Source organism: Leuciscus leuciscus (assembly GCF_965113295.1).
Source record: "Leuciscus leuciscus genome assembly, chromosome: 3".
In the NCBI taxonomy this organism is placed as follows: Eukaryota; Metazoa; Chordata; class Actinopteri; order Cypriniformes; family Leuciscidae; genus Leuciscus; species Leuciscus leuciscus.
In genome coordinates this window covers 67,623,747-67,640,407 of record NC_138727.1, presented here as the reverse complement: position 1 = coordinate 67,640,407, position 16,661 = coordinate 67,623,747, and the positions used below count along the sequence as shown (strand labels likewise).

The following is a 16,661-nucleotide window of genomic DNA, read 5'->3' as shown; positions in this document are numbered from 1 at the left end:
TGTGGAGGCAGACAGGATTTTCCTCGCCAACCGACAGCAGTTTGTCCATGCACTGCTGCCCACCCAGCGCACGTCTGTTCCACCCTCGGAGGACGACCCAGACACTGCAGCTGCTGTGACGGCCCGCCGACAGCGTGAGGACGGGTGGTGTTATTACCATTCCAGGTTTGGGGCCAAAGCCAAGCAGTGTCGTCAGCCTTGCAGTTTTGGAGCCCAGGGAAAAGCCAGGGCCGGCGCTCATTAGCAGCTATGGGCGCTGGCCGTGACTGCAAGCTGTTGTTCATCACTGACACCTTGTCCGGCCGGCGGCTGCTGGTCGATTCTGGGGCTCAGCGCAGCATCCTGCCAGCGCAGCCTGTGGACACCATGGCTGGCGGGCACGGCCCCCCGATGGACGCCGCTAACGGCACACCCATTCATACCTATGGCACGAGGCATGTGGAAGTGTGTTTCGGCGGGCGGCGTTTCGGCTGGGACTTCGTCATGGCTGCTGTGTCTACGTCGCTCCTGGGGGCGGATTTTCTCTGCGCTTATAGTCTGTTGGTGGATGTTACAAACTGCCGCCTGATCGACGCCCTCTCTTTTGCTTCGTACCCCTGCACGCTGGGAGGGACAGGGGCGCTTTGTCTGTCAAACACGCTGGCCAACGGGGACCTGTATCAACGCCTACTTGCTGAGTTCCCTGACATCACCACGCCCACGTTTTCATCGGCGGTGGCTAAGCATGGCGTGGAGCACTACATCACCACGGTGGGCCCCCCAGTCTACGCACGAGCCCGGCGCCTCGACTCTGCCAAGCTCGCTGTCGCCAGGGAGGAGTTCGCCACCATGGAGCACCTCGGCATCGTGCGCCGCTCCAACAGCCCGTGGGCTTCCCCCCTGCACATGGTGACCAAGGCTGATGGCGGATGGCGTCCCTGTGGAGATTTCCGTCGCCTGAACGACGCCACCACACCCGACCGGTACCCAGTGCCGCACATCCAGGACTTCTCCGCCCACCTAGCCGGCGCCACCATTTTCTCAAAGGTGGACCTGGTGCGCGGTTACCACCAGGTGCCTGTCCACCCGCAGGATGTCCCCAAAACAGCAGTCATCACACCCTTTGGCCTTTTCGAATTCCTACGGATGCCTTTCGGCCTCAAGGGGGCAGTGCAGATGTTTCAGCGTCTCATGGACTCGGTGCTGCGAGATATGCCGTTCATGTTTGTTTACTTGGACGACATTCTCGTGGCCAGCGCGTCCGCAGACGACCACCGGACGCATCTCCGGCAGCTGTTCGGCCGGCTCAGTGAGCATGGCCTCATCATCAACCCGGCCAAGTGCGAGTTTGGCCGGTCATCCATCACTTTCCTCGGCCACCACGTCACCCCACAGGGGGCAGTCCCCCTCCCTGCCAAGGTGGAGGCCGTCGCCAGTTTTCCACGCCCACGCACTGTGAAGTCCCTGCAGGAGTTCCTGGGCATGGTGAACTTCTACAACCGTTTCCTCCCCCGTGCGGCCCAGCTCATGCGTCCATTGTATTACGCCTTGCGGGGTAGGAGACCGGCGGACGTGTTGGATTGGTCCCCAGAGATGACTGATGCGTTTGATGCTGCCAAAACTGCGCTGGCCAACGCTGCTCTGCTGGCGCACCCGTCTCCGACCGCCCCAGTTGCTCTTACTACGGATGCCTCTGATTATGCCGTGGGGGCTGTGTGTGAGCAGTGGGTGAGCGGAGCCTGGCAGCCGCTGGCCTTTTTTAGCAGGAAGCTCCGGGACAATGAGAGGAAGTACAGCGCCTTCGACAGGGAGCTCCTTGGTCTTTTCCTTGCCACCCGTCATTTCCGTTTCCTGTTGGAGGGTCGGCGGTTCACGGCTTTCGTTGACCACAAGCCGCTGACGTTTGCTATGGCCAAGTCTACGGAGCCATGGTCTGGTCGACAGCAGCGTCAGCTCTCGGCCATCTCCGAGTTTACCACTGACATTCAGCACGTGGCTGGCAAGGACAATTTCGTCGCCGACTGCCTCTCCCGGGCGGTCGCTGGTTCCTTCCACTTGGGCCTCGACTATGCGGCTATGGCTGCGGATCAAATGGCGGACTCTGAGGTGCAAGCCTACAGGACGGCCCCCACGGCGCTGCTCATGGAAGATGTGATGTTTGACACGGCCAACGCTACACTCCTCTGCGACGTCTACACTGGGCAACCTCGCCCCATGGTACCTGCTGCCTGGAGGCATAAAGTTTTTGATGCCATCCATGGTCTTTCCCACCCGGGGGTGAAGGCCTCTACCAAGCTGGTGGGGGCCAAGTTCGTCTGGCCGGGCCTGCGGAGGGACGTCAGGGCCTGGGCTGCGGCCTGTGTGGCGTGCCAGCGCGCAAAGGTGACTCGTCATACCAAGGCTCCTTTGGCACCCTTCAAAGTGCCAGAGAGACGTTTTGATCATGTGAATGTGGACCTGGTGGGCCCACTTCCCCCCTCCCGTGGTTACACCTACCTCCTCACCATGGTGGACAGGACCACCAGGTGGCCAGAAGTAGTTCCCCTGTCCTCCACTACATCAGCGGAAGTGGCCTGGGCGTTCATTATGGCTTGGGTGGCCCGTTTCGGCACACCGTCCGACCTCTCCTCGGACCGGGGTCCGCAGTTCACATCGGAGCTTTGGTCTGCGGTCGCCGAGGTCCTTGGGGTGAAGGTCCATCGTACCACAGCCTATAACCCACAGAGCAACGGATTGTGCGAGCGGTTTCATTGTGACATGAAGGCTGCGCTCAGGGCCAGCCTTACGGGCAGCGACTGGGCTGACCGCCTCCCATGGGTTATGCTTGGCCTTCGCTCCGCCCCCAAGGACGATCTTCAAGCCTCATCGGCCGAGCTGGTGTATGGCCAGCCTCTGCGTGTCCCGGGGGAGTTTCTTCCAGATGCCACGGCCCCGTGGTCAGTTGCCTCACATCGGGCTGCGTCTCGGGACATTGCAGATGCTTTTGTTCCTATTCCAACGTCTCACCATGGCCTTCCCCGGTCCTACGTGCCCAAGGATTTACCATCAGCCAAGTATGTTTTCATCCGCCACGATGGCCATCGGACACCGCTGCAGCCCCCATACGATGGGCCCTTCCGTGTCCTGGTGGGGGGGTCTAAGAACTTTGTTGTGGATATGGGGGGCAGGCCTGAGCGGGTGGCTATTGACCGTCTCAAGCCTGCTCATGTGGATATTGGCGAACCGCTTCAGCTGGCCCTGCCCCCGCGGCGAGGGCGCCCACCTGCGGCAACCTCGCCCCCTGCCCCTGCCCCGCCCCTTGCCCTTGGCCCCTCTACTGTTAGGCGCAGCCGGTATGGCCGCCTAGTCCGCCCCCCTGTACGTTGACTTTGTGGAAGGGACTGTTATGTGCTGGACTGTTCTGTTTTGCACTAGTGCATAGTGTCACATGTTCTATTTGGGGTACATGTTCGGCCTGGCCCTGTTATTATGGGTGAATTCTGGGGGGGCCTGTGTAGTGACCCACAAGGAAGTCTGAAAGAGACATTCACCAAGGGACTGTACCTTTAAGGAGAGGGGGGTTTAGACGATGACGAGTTCCGGTTTTGACGTTGTGTTTTGGTTTTGATATCACTCGCTGTACTGTGTGATAGATATATTGAAGTGGATAGTAAAGTTGACTCGACGCATCTCCGTCTCTTGTCTCCTCACTTACCGCACTCCACAAAACAATCTAAAAGCCATTCTTTTTTAAATCTCCTCATTCTTTGTGCAAGGTTGCTCTGAATGACAGGGCCTGATAGCTCCTAATAGGGCAGTTAGGGGAGTGTCTTTGTCTTTCTCAGGTGTTAAAACCTTACATATTCATGAGATGATCACGCCTCTTCGCATATGGCTTTTTCACACAAAACACGTCGTAAAAAATTTAAATCAATATATTGTCTTATCTGAATGAGCAGTCAGGGTGATTTTCACATAGTTTTGGAGCAAATATTCTAGGCTACGTGATACAATTTTCAAAAGTCTTGTGAAGAAATAATCAGTATGGGTTTCATGGCCTTATTTCAGTGACAATTTTTTGGGGGTATTTTCACAAACCACGCATAAATGTCATTATCTCAAAACTACAAACTTTTACATACATGCTGCTGATATATTATTGTAGCAGAGTTTGTGCTAAATACAGTGTAATAAGACTTTAGCCATGAAAATGTCACAAGTAACAGAAATAAGCACAAATGTCAGAGCATGTCAGAACACCTCCAGGGCCAGAAAACAGCTCAGACCTCAGAGGGTTAATATAATTCCTCGTTGTTAGGAAAAGTCTATCCAATTGAGTGCAGAGGCATTTTCTTTTCTGGTTCGGTTGAAACACGCCCCATAATCACAGCCCAATGGAGCAGTATCAGACTCATATTCTATGACGACGTCAGGCTAATTCAGAATATTTTCATGCAGTGAAATATCCAATATTTACCAATGTTATACCAATGACACAACAAAATAAAGTTTACAAAAAAAAACGTTTTATTATATAAAGACAATATTAAATGTTCCTCATTGCAGTTCAATAAAACTTTGCAGAAGAATATAATCATATTTTAAAAAAGAGCTGGATTTTATTTTCCACAACTATCCTTTTTAGTAAACCTATACATTTCATAGTTTATGGCTAATCTTTCACCAAGAAAAATGTACATAAATTCACCAACATTTATGAAATAGAAATGCATTTATGAAACGCAGTTAAACAAATGCGGGTATTTTCATTTAACTCATTTGACCTTCCCCATAGAACATGTGCTCAGATGCACAAAAACAGGTGTGAGATTTATTTATAATGTAACTATGAATTCATATTTTCAAAAGTTCTGATAAAGCCATATTTTCCTGTATCATCACTAGAGAAGCCTTGGGCACTAGACTGGAGAGTCAGCGACCAGGTGGAACAGGAATCAGGACAAGAACCAACACGAGATACACAAGACAACAAGATAAAAAAAGCAGAAACTAGACAAAACTAATTAAACTAATGACTAAAGATTGCAAAAGAATGAAAGGTAAAAACAAGACAAAGAAAATCCTAGAAAATCCTGGAAATGCAAACAAAAGAAACTAAAAAAGACTGCAACCTTGCAGGGAACTAGAGAAAATCAGAATTAAAAACTAGATAGCAACAATATACAAATCTAGAGAGAATCCAATATACTGTAAGAACTGGAGCAAAAGACTGAAACTTGACTAGAGTGAAAACACAGGAACAAGGAAAACTATAGAATTATCAAAAGAAAATGATCAAACAAGGAAAACTAAATCTAGCACTGACTGAAAAGAACTGTGTCACACACACACACACACACACACACACACACACACACACACACACACACACACACACACACCAGCAAAGACATGAGGAAAGGAGCACAATATAAAGGGAGCAGAGTAGGGGTGTGTGATATACTGTATATCGTCTGCGATAATATCGTAATTGTTGTTTTAACGATGTGCGATTTGACATTATCGAGTCTATCCGTCACACACACCCAGAGAGTGCATGCATACTCTACGTGATGTAGTCTTGTAGATTAGACTAGTGCGGGTGCGCATTTAGAGTGCACACTTTCACTGTGTGATTTAGTCTTTATTTATATCATTTAGTAATAAATATCACAAGAGTGCAGTTTTTCTCCAAATATCAGCATGATAACAAATGTGATATTGTTTTTATACAAGTTTAATAAACAAGAAGTAAATATTAAGTGACTTACATTTTAGACACCATATTGCCTGATTTTGCTCTATTTCACCAATGAAAATAGTTCAAAACAAAGCCACACATGGCAGTGTTTCCTTACTGAGTGAATCAGCCGTTTGAGCAGATCAGTTGAGTAGGATGGATTATAGTCAAATGCTTCTTTCCTTGAAGAATCAGCCGTTTGAATGAATCTGTTGAATCTTAATGATTCGCTCATAAACAGTGCCTTGCTGCCACCTCTTGATTTAAATAATTTTAAATATCAATATTCAATATTGCAAAGATGAATTTTGTTGATACTGATTTAATTTGATTGGTAACAGCCCTATTGTGTCTTCTTTTTATAACTGAATTTGATTACATTTATGAAATTGACACAAAAGATGATGCATGCATATAAATAGTTTTGCTATATTTGCTATAAATGGCTTTATAAAGGTAAAAATGCCCATTTTAGGTAAAAATCTATTTAAACATTGGAAAAAATAATTTCTGTCACTGCATTGAACTGACCACCACACAGACTATGAAGAACATCAAAAACTTTAGGAGTCGGCTGTCCACGGCAGTCCTAAACCTGCCATAGTCCCAACACAATAAACACACTCAGCAAAATATCGGCTAATAATGGTTATCGAGAAAATCCCAGAAAATATAGAGATATCATTTTTTGTCAATATCACACACCCCTAGAGCAGAGCACACAATAATCATGTGAACACAACCAGGCCAACGAGGACTAGACTAGGACTAAACAAGGAGCCGGGACTAGAGGAGCACATGGCAAACACAAATAAAGACAAAGCCATGTGATCAGACACAAGACAAACAAGGGGACATTGAACAGAGAGAAAACAGACAAGACTGTCAGGGCAGGACCCCGACACCAACGTTCAAAAGTGGTAAAGCTTCTCTGTCTGAAGAACTGAGATGAATTCAGCTTTCACAGCATCTCTGTGTTTGCGTATAATGTCACAGATCTTTCTCATGCTCTCCTGACTGGTTAAACTCTGTGTGATTTCTGAATATTGTTCCTCATGAATTAGTTCTTGCTGACATAGTTTATCTGCAATGATCTGGACATTTGTAACCCCCTGAATGAGATCTGGCCAATACTTATCAAAATATCTTGCTTTATCTGCCTCACTATTCCGACGTGGCTCGTCTCTTTCAGGAAGAATCTGATCACTATTCAGACGCGGCTTGTCTCTCTTAGGATGGATCAGTTCATCTTTCTCAACTGTTGCATCCCAGACCTCCTCCTTATCCTCTTCTCTGATAAGAGTCATTTGAAGATCATTCTCCAGACGAGTCTTGACCTTGAAGTAGTTTGGGGGAGTTTTTCTTGTGAATGTGATCCCTTCTTTGGGATGGATAGAGGCACCAGGAACCTTAATAATGTGTGGCGTGTTCATCCGAAATGGCCTGCCAGGTCTGGGATGCTCTATTGGGTAATTTCTCTTTTCTTTCTTCTCAACCTTTTCTTTTGCACAATCATCAAATGGAAAAAAGTAGAGATGTAGAATGAGAGGATCTTTAGGACGCATGTAGAGAAGAAGATCGCAGTGTTCGTACCATCCCATTATCCAACTTATAATTAATGTTGTAATAGAGAAGGATGGTTGGACAATCTTAGCATGGAATCGGGTCAACTGCACAGGTTCTGTGGTTATTCCCTCGTCTTTTACGGTGAGGACTTTCACAGCATCTTTGAGAGAGGGGTCAGACTCTCCTAAACAGGCGTAATGGGGCAGATGAACTTCCTCCAGTTTCCCTGAGATCACCATCACGTCAATCACTGGACCGATCCGGTTGCACTGCAGCCTCTCCAGCTCTGCGTTGAGGAAGAGTCCGTCTACGGTACGGTACTGAAGGGTGACGACACAGTCACAGACCCATCGCATTCTGGTCCTGACACACTCGTAACGGCCTGGGTCAGTGCTGACCCTGAACTTTGACCCTCCTTCATCTGTACAGGCCGACGGCTCAATCTGAAGCCACTGATCAGAATCAGCTATATGGACACAAGACTGACAGTTCAGCAGCGGGTGAATATCGAGGCCAGAAGGTTTGGGCTGAGAGAACCTGTGAAGAACCAGAAGAAGGCAGAAGCAACGAGTCAGCTGGTTTTATTAATCTCAGTTAATGTTATTTTCAATGTTTATTAATACATTATTAAAATCAAAAGTTGTATCTGTCAATATTATTTAATGGACCTGAACTAACAGGAACTAACAATGAACAGTTGATTAACTAAAGTTAACAAATAACAGTTAAAGCATTAACCCTCTGGAGTCTGAGCGGTTTTCTGGGCCCTGGAGGTGTTCTAACATGCTCTGACATTAGTGCTTTTTTCAGTTATTTATAAACATGTTAATGGCAAAGGTGTAAATTCACTCTATATAGCACAAACAGGGCTACCAAAATATGTGATCACCATGCATGTATATTTTTAAATTTTTAAGAGAATAATGTTTATGCGTGGTTATTGAAAAAAATAAAAATGAAAGTTGCTGAAATATGACCACAAAATTCATAATAAATATGTGTCAATAAGACTTTTGACTAATGGATGTTGTTCCTTCGAGTTCTGGCTTCAAACTTATGTGAAAATAGTCTTGCTTTATCGTTCACATAAAACTATACATTGATTTAAATTGATGTAAAACAGGTTTTGCTTGGAAAGCCAATATGCGAGGGGGGCGTGAACGAGGAGTGGTTTACACCTTAGAATACAATGTCCCACCCACTCTGCATAATTAGCCATTCATTCAGGTGTGACACTGACTGAGCCACAATGCAAGGACAAAAGATATATTTAGAAGAAGACTTATATTGACCATTTAAGATTTTGCTTACATCTATCTTGTAAATATGTTTTGCTATTTTATTAAAAAGGTTACAATTACAACAATACTTACAATTTCAACAATATTTCAAGTGTACTCTTTCTTTGTAAAAAAAATGATTATGGGCCTACATTTTATCTATGTATTCATTAGTTTTAATATAGCCAACATTGGAACAGCTAACATCTTAGTTGATGACTTTATTTTTGACAAAAATAGTATTTTATATATATAGAAATTGCTAAACAAAAGCTTATTTGATGTGGCAGTATATTCTACAGTAAAAACTGTACCCAAATCTAGTCAACAAAATGTTGTCTTTCATATTTCGCCTGACTGTAACGTTGTTTTTATGAAATATTAGGGCATATAAATGTTAATTTGCAGTTTAATACGTTGCTTATACAAATAGCCTACATTTTATTTCAACATATTTCAGTCGATTTTTACTCATCTCAGTATAGCAATACAGTTTGCTAAAACATCATCATTCATTCACACACGCGATTTAAATTTTAACTGTCTTTTTGCGAGCTGTGGTAAACAGCGCATCTCTGCCGTTCATTCATTCACAAAACAGAAACGCGATTCACGTGAGAAGGAAAAAAAACATACTACAGTTTTCCTCAGCTCAGTCGGATCCTTGCTCCTCGATATACCCGCACTTCTGAGGGACATTTTCCATTATTATTATTCCTCACAGCGCTGCGAGACGGTGTAAACAAGTAATGATCTGAATAAACTTGTGTTTTCTCGAGCTGATATGGGGGCGTTCACAGGTTTTGCGTGGATTGCCTCAGCCATTTGCGTTTGAATAGCGCGCGCTCTCCGTAGGCGGAGTCACATTACATTTGAATGAGCTGTAATGAGCTCGACTGGAATCGCTCTCTTTTAATACAGATTTCACAAGATGATAATATTTGTTTTTTATATAAATTACTTCATTTAAAAGAAGAGAATTCAAGCTTCATGCCTGTGTGTCTGTATGCCTGTTTGACTGAGTATTCGCTGAGTTATTGTTCATTTTCGGACGCATTTCAGAATGGACTTCACTGGCAGAGAGAAGGCAGAACTCGCTTTGTGTTTATTTTTCTTTATTTGGCAAAAAGCACAACACTTTGTTTTTATTGTGAGTACACAAAAATAATACACATTTAACATCGATTGACGTATGAAACTCCTATGGAAAATCAAAGTCAACAGAGTATTTATGAGTTTCTTTTACACTGATAAAAAAAAAGCGAGCTGGTATCGCCGGCGATACAGCCGACCTCAGGGGGTTAAAGCCACACTAAGTAGAAATTGTGTTTTTGTCAAACAGCGACCCCTAGAGTCGCTGTGGAATACTTGCACTGTCGTAAATTATATTATAACGTTTTTACATGATTGCAGCTAAATCACAAGTAAATAGTCTATAGTCTAGGGCTAGGCCTACTGTATCATTTAATTTGTGTTGTTTTTATTGGAATGTAAACATTACAAAATGCCAGATAACTCAATTAAGTTAAATGTACGTCGCATTATTTCATAACATTGGCCGTTATGATGTCATTAGACATGATTATTGCAATTTATCATAATAGTTTGCAAATTGTGCTCGTTTACACTATACAACCTCTACGTTAGGCTTATTTATGATAATTATGTGAGATATTGAAAGCTGTTCTCATGATAATCGCAGGAATCAACGTCAACAGCGTCGTCTGATATCCCTCAGGACTACGTGATAAATACACCTCACAACACCTGAGTTCAGCTGGCAAACTAATTCGTGAGGCATAGCTATCTGATTTATCAAAACGATTCCATTTACACCTGGTCACATAAATGTATTTTTGCGAAACGGATTTAAATTCGATCTTCAATTCTCGCGCTATATGCAGATTTAATGGAGTGCACGTCACCCAAAGCAACAGATATGAGCTGCATTTTATAGATCATCAGCTAAAATTTCAAAATCAAAGACCGCAATAAGAGAGAGCAGTAACAGCCCTGGTAAGATCATTTCGTTTCTTTACTTTTAATGATGAAGATTGTGTGTTAAGCGTCTGCGACTTACTTTCACTTTGATTTGCGATAGTTTGCACGTTGGCTTGATGCAGTTGCTCATCTGCGGTGATGCGTGTTCCAGCGCGTCGTCATATCTGGATATAACATATAGCCTGTACAACGCTCTCACACGTTTTTTTTTTTTTTTTGTTGCATTTTTGGGAGGAGTACAATTTACATATGTGGTTTCAAAAACCATATGCATTTACACTTGTCCAGTTTCGTCTGGAATGCGTCTCAGATCTCCTGAAGTGGTTTGAGGGATCGGATTCAAATCCGTCTCAAATGCGTTTCGGAGGGCATTTAAACCTGGACTTTTCACGATCGGATAGCTATCCCATCTGAGAAAATGCGTGAAGTGGCCAGGTGTAAACAACCCCCATGACAAAAACATACGCACGAAAGCCGAAAACAAACGCTGGTTGGCCTCTCACGTCCAAATTTGACGAAGTGGTGGGGGAAGTGACGTATGCCGTAAAGCAGTCGAATTTTGTAGTTCTTTTTGTGCTCTGGTTACTACCCGAACCCCGAAGTTACATAGTGCCAGTAAAAGCGATACAGACCCTGTCAGGCTATGGCAGACGTGTCATTCAACCTATTGTAAGTTGATGTACCATCACAAGGATCTTGGAAATATATTATGAAGGTTGAAAAGTTACATAGTGTTGCTTTAAAGGGGTGATGAAATGAGAAATCTAATTTTCCTTGACTTTTAACATATAAGACGGCATCATACTATAAGAATATCCTGTAAGTTTCAAAACTGAAAACTTCCTTGTTAGTCCAATAAAAGCTTTTATTGACACCAGGCACAGCGTACGACAGGTTTTTCAAAGTGGGGCTCTATGACATCAAAGGGTATCAAACCCCGCCTCCGCAGAAGAAGATCAACGCCTACTTCAACACTGCCCGTTTAGCCCCGCCCACCGATTCGCGCATTACATGAAACTCATTATAATATGCAAAACTGTTATCCAATCATAGCAGTGGGCGTTTACTTCCAAGTCTTCAATGCGGCACACCCATAAAAACCGAGCGTTTCAGGAGCTAGGCTCAAAACCAGGGTAGAAAATAGCCTATTACTTATTCATTTTGATGTTTTTCAATGTAAAAACCAAGCGAACATCATAAATTGACCTCAGACAACAATATAAGAAAAATTAAAAAGCCAGTTCAGGACCCCTTTAATGAATGTTAACTAATGGGACCTTATTGTAAAGTATTACCAACAATTCAAAACCAACAACATACAAACAGTTTACTATAAAAACTATTTTTGACGGCAGTTTGACAGAGAGAAAATATAAAGCTAGTATATAATGCTGCGACTGACACCTGTGATGTCACTCACTAATAACAAACAATCTAATATAACAAACACATATATACTATAATGAGAGTTTAATTCACACATAATAGCCAACATGAACTCTATATTCTCCATCAATAAGCTCAAGCTGAATAATGTGTCAAGTCTTCTATAAATCAGTGTTTTTAACTGTGGATATTTTCACAGAGGTGGACAGATAAAGACCATCAGCAGTCTGGGGTGGACAGAAATGTTCATTATCAAACATAATAAATGAGTTTGACTATAAAGAACTGGACTGTTTTACTGCTTACAACACAACTGTCTACAGTTAATTGTGCTTGATTGTAATTGAGGGAGTGCTGGAATAGATCAAGTAATACTGAGTGAATTTGACTATTTCTGTCTTATTCCTCATCTAAAGGAATATTAACAGAAAAGAAGATCACACTACAGCTAGAAAATTACAGAAAATTACTAGCAAATTACAGTTTAGAGATCTTGTGTGTGATCAGGAGCTTTTGAGAAGTACCAGTAAATCAGTCTTAGGGCCCGTCCACACGGAGACGCGTTTCGCTGTATACGTATACATTTTTTATCGTATTGGCGTTTCGTCCACACGGATCCGGCGTTTTCGGAGACTGAAACCGCTATTTTTTGAAACCGGGTCCCAAGGTGGATAAATCTGAAAACGCCGCCCTTGCGTTTTCGTGTGTACGGCCAATCCGTACATTTTGTGAAACGATGATGTCATCACACCAAGTGTCAACTAGTCAGACACCGTTAAGTCACAGCAACTACATTTATGGTTTTTCATATTGTTCAACAAAGTTCTTGATTAAAAAAGAAAAAAGAAAAGAAAAAAAGAAGCTATACTGCCTAATATTATTGTTGTATACAGCGCGCAAGGTTTATGCGCATGCTTTAATGCGTTTTTAGTGTATGTCTGTGGCAGAATTACAGCGCCACATACTGGTCTGGCATGTATACTACATCGTTTTGAGTCGGTTTCAGTGGTTTCGTGTGTACGCAGATATTTCTTGAGACGACGCCGTGTTTACGAAAAATAAATTTTGAACGGGGAAAAAAAATATCGGATAGGGAAAGCTCTGGCTTCGTGTGGATGTGGCCTTAAGCCCTATTCACAGAGACCTCACAACTCTGAAACTGAAGGAAAAAATAGATTTAGCTCTAAACTATTCTAATTCATTTCATTTCATTTATCTCTTTTAATTCCTTTTATAACTGTTTTAATTTCCCTTGTTTTTATTTTGTGTTTATTTTCTATGCAAAGCACTGAAGAACAGAGGATTGAACTATTATTCAGTCTGGAAAAATTCTTCACTAAGACACAGTATATTTCACTCACCCGGTTGTGTGTGTATCACTGTTGTTTCTCTCAGGACGCTGTTTAATGTCACACAGAGACACTGAGGAGTAATAAACCCCAAATCCAGCATAGAGGGGTTCAGTGAATGTGGTGTTGAGTGTGTGTAAGTGTGTGAGTGTGTGTGTGTCAAAGACGCTGTAGAAGGACAGAGTGCCGGCCGACACGTCCACATACACTCCTACTCTCTTAGAGGATGAAGAGGCGACAGGAATATCAGTGCTGTTATAATTGTGCCAGACAGAGAATCTGTTATCAGAGCAGAGCAGCCTCCAGGATTTGTCATTTAATCCAAACACACAGTCTTCACCCTCTCCTTTCCTGCTGATTCCTTTATATGTCACTGATATATCAGCTTTATATCCGCTCCATTCAGCCTCCCAGTAACAGCGTCCAGTCAGACTCTCTCCACACAGAACCTGAAGAACATCATCATCAAATCTCTCTGGATGATCAGGATACGGCTGACGCTCAGACACACTCTTCACTGTCCTGTTCTCATCAGACAGAATGAGAAGAGTGCTCGCTGTGTTTGGATCCAGTGTGAGATCACAGGCCCCTGAACACAAGAAGAGAAACATTTCACTAAATGACACAAATCAACAATAAATCACTAAATGATTGTGTGTGTAGACCTACATTTGTGTAATCCTGCTGTCATTCTGAACTCTCCACAATGATCCACACTATAAAACACAAACATGATTCATATTCATTTCTAAAGGAAACACAAGAAAGTGTGTGTGTGTGTGTGTGTGTGAGTGAGTGTGTGTATCATCCTCCCTTTGAACGCAAGAGAATGTGTGTGAGTGCATCATCCTCCCTTTGAACGCAAGTGTGTGTGTGTGTGTGTGTGTGTGTGTGTGTGTGTGTGTGTGTGTGTGTGTGTGTGTGTGTGTGTATGTGTGTGTGTGTGATTCGTCACAGGGTGATGTGATGCGACTAGTGCAGCAGTTGCTTTCAGCCTGCTGCCACTGGCTAGCCTTTATGGTGAACAGGGAAGCAGCCTATAAGTCTCCCCCTGCCAGTATATAGCCTCTCCATTTCCAAGACTCCCACCAGGCCTCCTCGTGGCCACACACGGAAACTGGGTGCTTCGCGGCTCCAGGCTAACTTGGTGGGGGATCTCGGAGTTGCAGTGGTCCCCAGAGGTCGTTTATGGCCAGCCACTGCCCTGCTGCCTTGCAGGTTAGTCTATTGAGATCAAGGCTACGGGAGCATATCCTGAGAGAAAAAAGCATGTGTCGGAGGCGCACATTAGGCTGTCTCCTGACAGTCTGAAGATCCAGCAGCCTCCTGCAACTATATTTTGGAACTGGTCGTCTTGGGTCACCCATGCCACCGGGATATTCCAAACTATGGTGAAGATAGTGTTACTGGGGCCTGTGCACCCACTATGGCACTTTAAAAACGTTCCCTTTGCGCAGGTCTCCACCTCTGACCACGGTGTACAATACTCTGATCTCATATTTGGTTGAAGACTGGCGGCGATGGGGTATCTGGTGACGGGAGCAGGGAAGAATGGCCTGGAAGCTTCTAGCTAGAACCCTACACGGCAGCGGCATGGGGTATATGGTCGCTAGCAGCTTGGATTGAGTGGATGCTGCTTTCGGCAGCCCCCCGTGCGACTGAGCAGCCCTATTTAGGGGCCACACTGCTCACCCTATTTGGGAAGGGCCTAGAAAAGGTGGCCTAAAAATTGCCCACTCTACAATCTCCTGGGTAGGTTACCGCGCCTACTGGGAATTCCAACTTGCGGTCGAAATAAGAAAATAATTCCTTTTAAATTGGCAACATGGAATGTCAGGACTCTCCTGGATAATGAGGGTAACAGACCTCATAGGAGGACTGCACTGATCTCTGAGGAACTGAAGCGCTATAATGTGGATATCGCTGGCCTTAGTGAGACAAGGCTGCTGGGTGAAGGCTCGCTGAAAGAAGAGAGAGGAGGGTACACCTTCTTCTGGAGAGGCTATCCCCCTGGTAACAAGCATCAGCACGGTGTGGGAATGGCAATCAAGAACAGTCTCCTGCCCTGTCTCACTGAAACACCCATCGGAGTAAGTGAGAGGTTGATGACCCTCCGTATCCCCCTAGCAAAAGCACGCTATGCTACTCTACTAAGTGCATACGCGCCCACATTACCATCAGACGACAGTGTGAAGGATGGATTCTATCAGCTATTAGATGACAACCTTCAGCGTATCCCTAGGAATGATAAGATATTCCTTCTGGGTGATTTTAATGCTAGGGTGGGAAGAAACAACGATTTATGGCGTGGAGAAATGGGTAGACACGGTGTTGGGCAGGTGAATGCAAATGGTCTCAGGCTGCTAACACTCTGCGCAGAGCATGACCTCACTATTACCAACACATTGTTTCAGCAGAAAACCAAATATAAAACATCTTGGATGCATCCACGATCTAAACACTGGCATCTGATTGACTATGTCATAGCAAGACGTGCTGACATTAGTGATGTTCTGTTGACCCGGGCCATGAGAGGTGCAGAGTGCTGGACGGATCACCGCTTGATTATTACTAAGCTCCATTTCAAAGTGCGCCCCCCACAGCGTCTCAGGAAATCCACCAAAAAGCAACTGAATTGTGCTATGCTAAAGTCAGCTTCACCAAGGAATATGTTCCGCCGTTCAATAGGTATGAGGTCATCAGAGTGCGAGTCCATTCTGTGTTCTGATTACACCATAGATCAGAAATGGGCATCCATTGCCTCAATGTTACATGAAACTGCAGTCGATTCTATAGGCTATAAAACCAGAAAACATCAGGACTGGTTTGATGAGAACTCTGATGCCATCATGTCCATGCTGGAAACTAAGCGCAGAGCATACAGGGCTATCATCAGCTGCCCTGCATCCACCATCCTTCGGCAGCAATGGCAAACAGCACGCAAGGAGGTACAGACAACTTTACTTACTCTACAGAATTCATGGTGGTTGAACAAGGCTCAAGAAATTCAATCATATGCTGATAGAAACGATATGTATAACTTCTACAACTCCTTAAAAGTCATATATGGACCTAGGAATTGTTCTATTACACCTTTAAAAGCAGCAGATGGACTAACAGTTTTAAAAGACAGGAAACAGATCTTGGCAAGGTGGGCTGAATATTTTGAAGTTCTCCTTAACCATCAGTCACCAATTGATCATTCCATCTTGGAGGAGCTACCAAATCGACCACCTATCCAAGCCCTTGATCATCTTCCAACATTTCTAGAGGTGCTAGCAGCGATCAACTCCCTCAAAGATAATAAGTCCCCTGGCAATGATGGCATCCCATCGGAGCTCCTTAAACAGGGTGGCTACCTGTGTACCAGGATGATTCATC

The 16,661-nt window shown here is 44.4% G+C and overlaps 1 protein-coding gene across 1 annotated transcript in view; it reads right to left on the bottom strand.

Moving 5' to 3' along the window:
* Positions 1-4,481: 4,481 nt before the first annotated feature.
* The window catches only part of LOC309494167 (NACHT, LRR and PYD domains-containing protein 1 homolog), a 57,586-nt gene continuing 45,406 nt past the window's right edge, over positions 4,482-16,661 (bottom strand). Inside the window, exons 9-11 of the mRNA XM_082163415.1 lie at positions 13,950-13,996; positions 13,293-13,869; positions 4,482-7,801 (exon numbers count right to left, since the gene is read on the bottom strand). Coding sequence (XP_082019541.1) covers positions 6,610-7,801; positions 13,293-13,869; positions 13,950-13,996 — 1,816 coding nt within the window. The 3' untranslated portion in view covers positions 4,482-6,609. The remainder of the gene's footprint in view (positions 7,802-13,292; positions 13,870-13,949; positions 13,997-16,661) is intronic.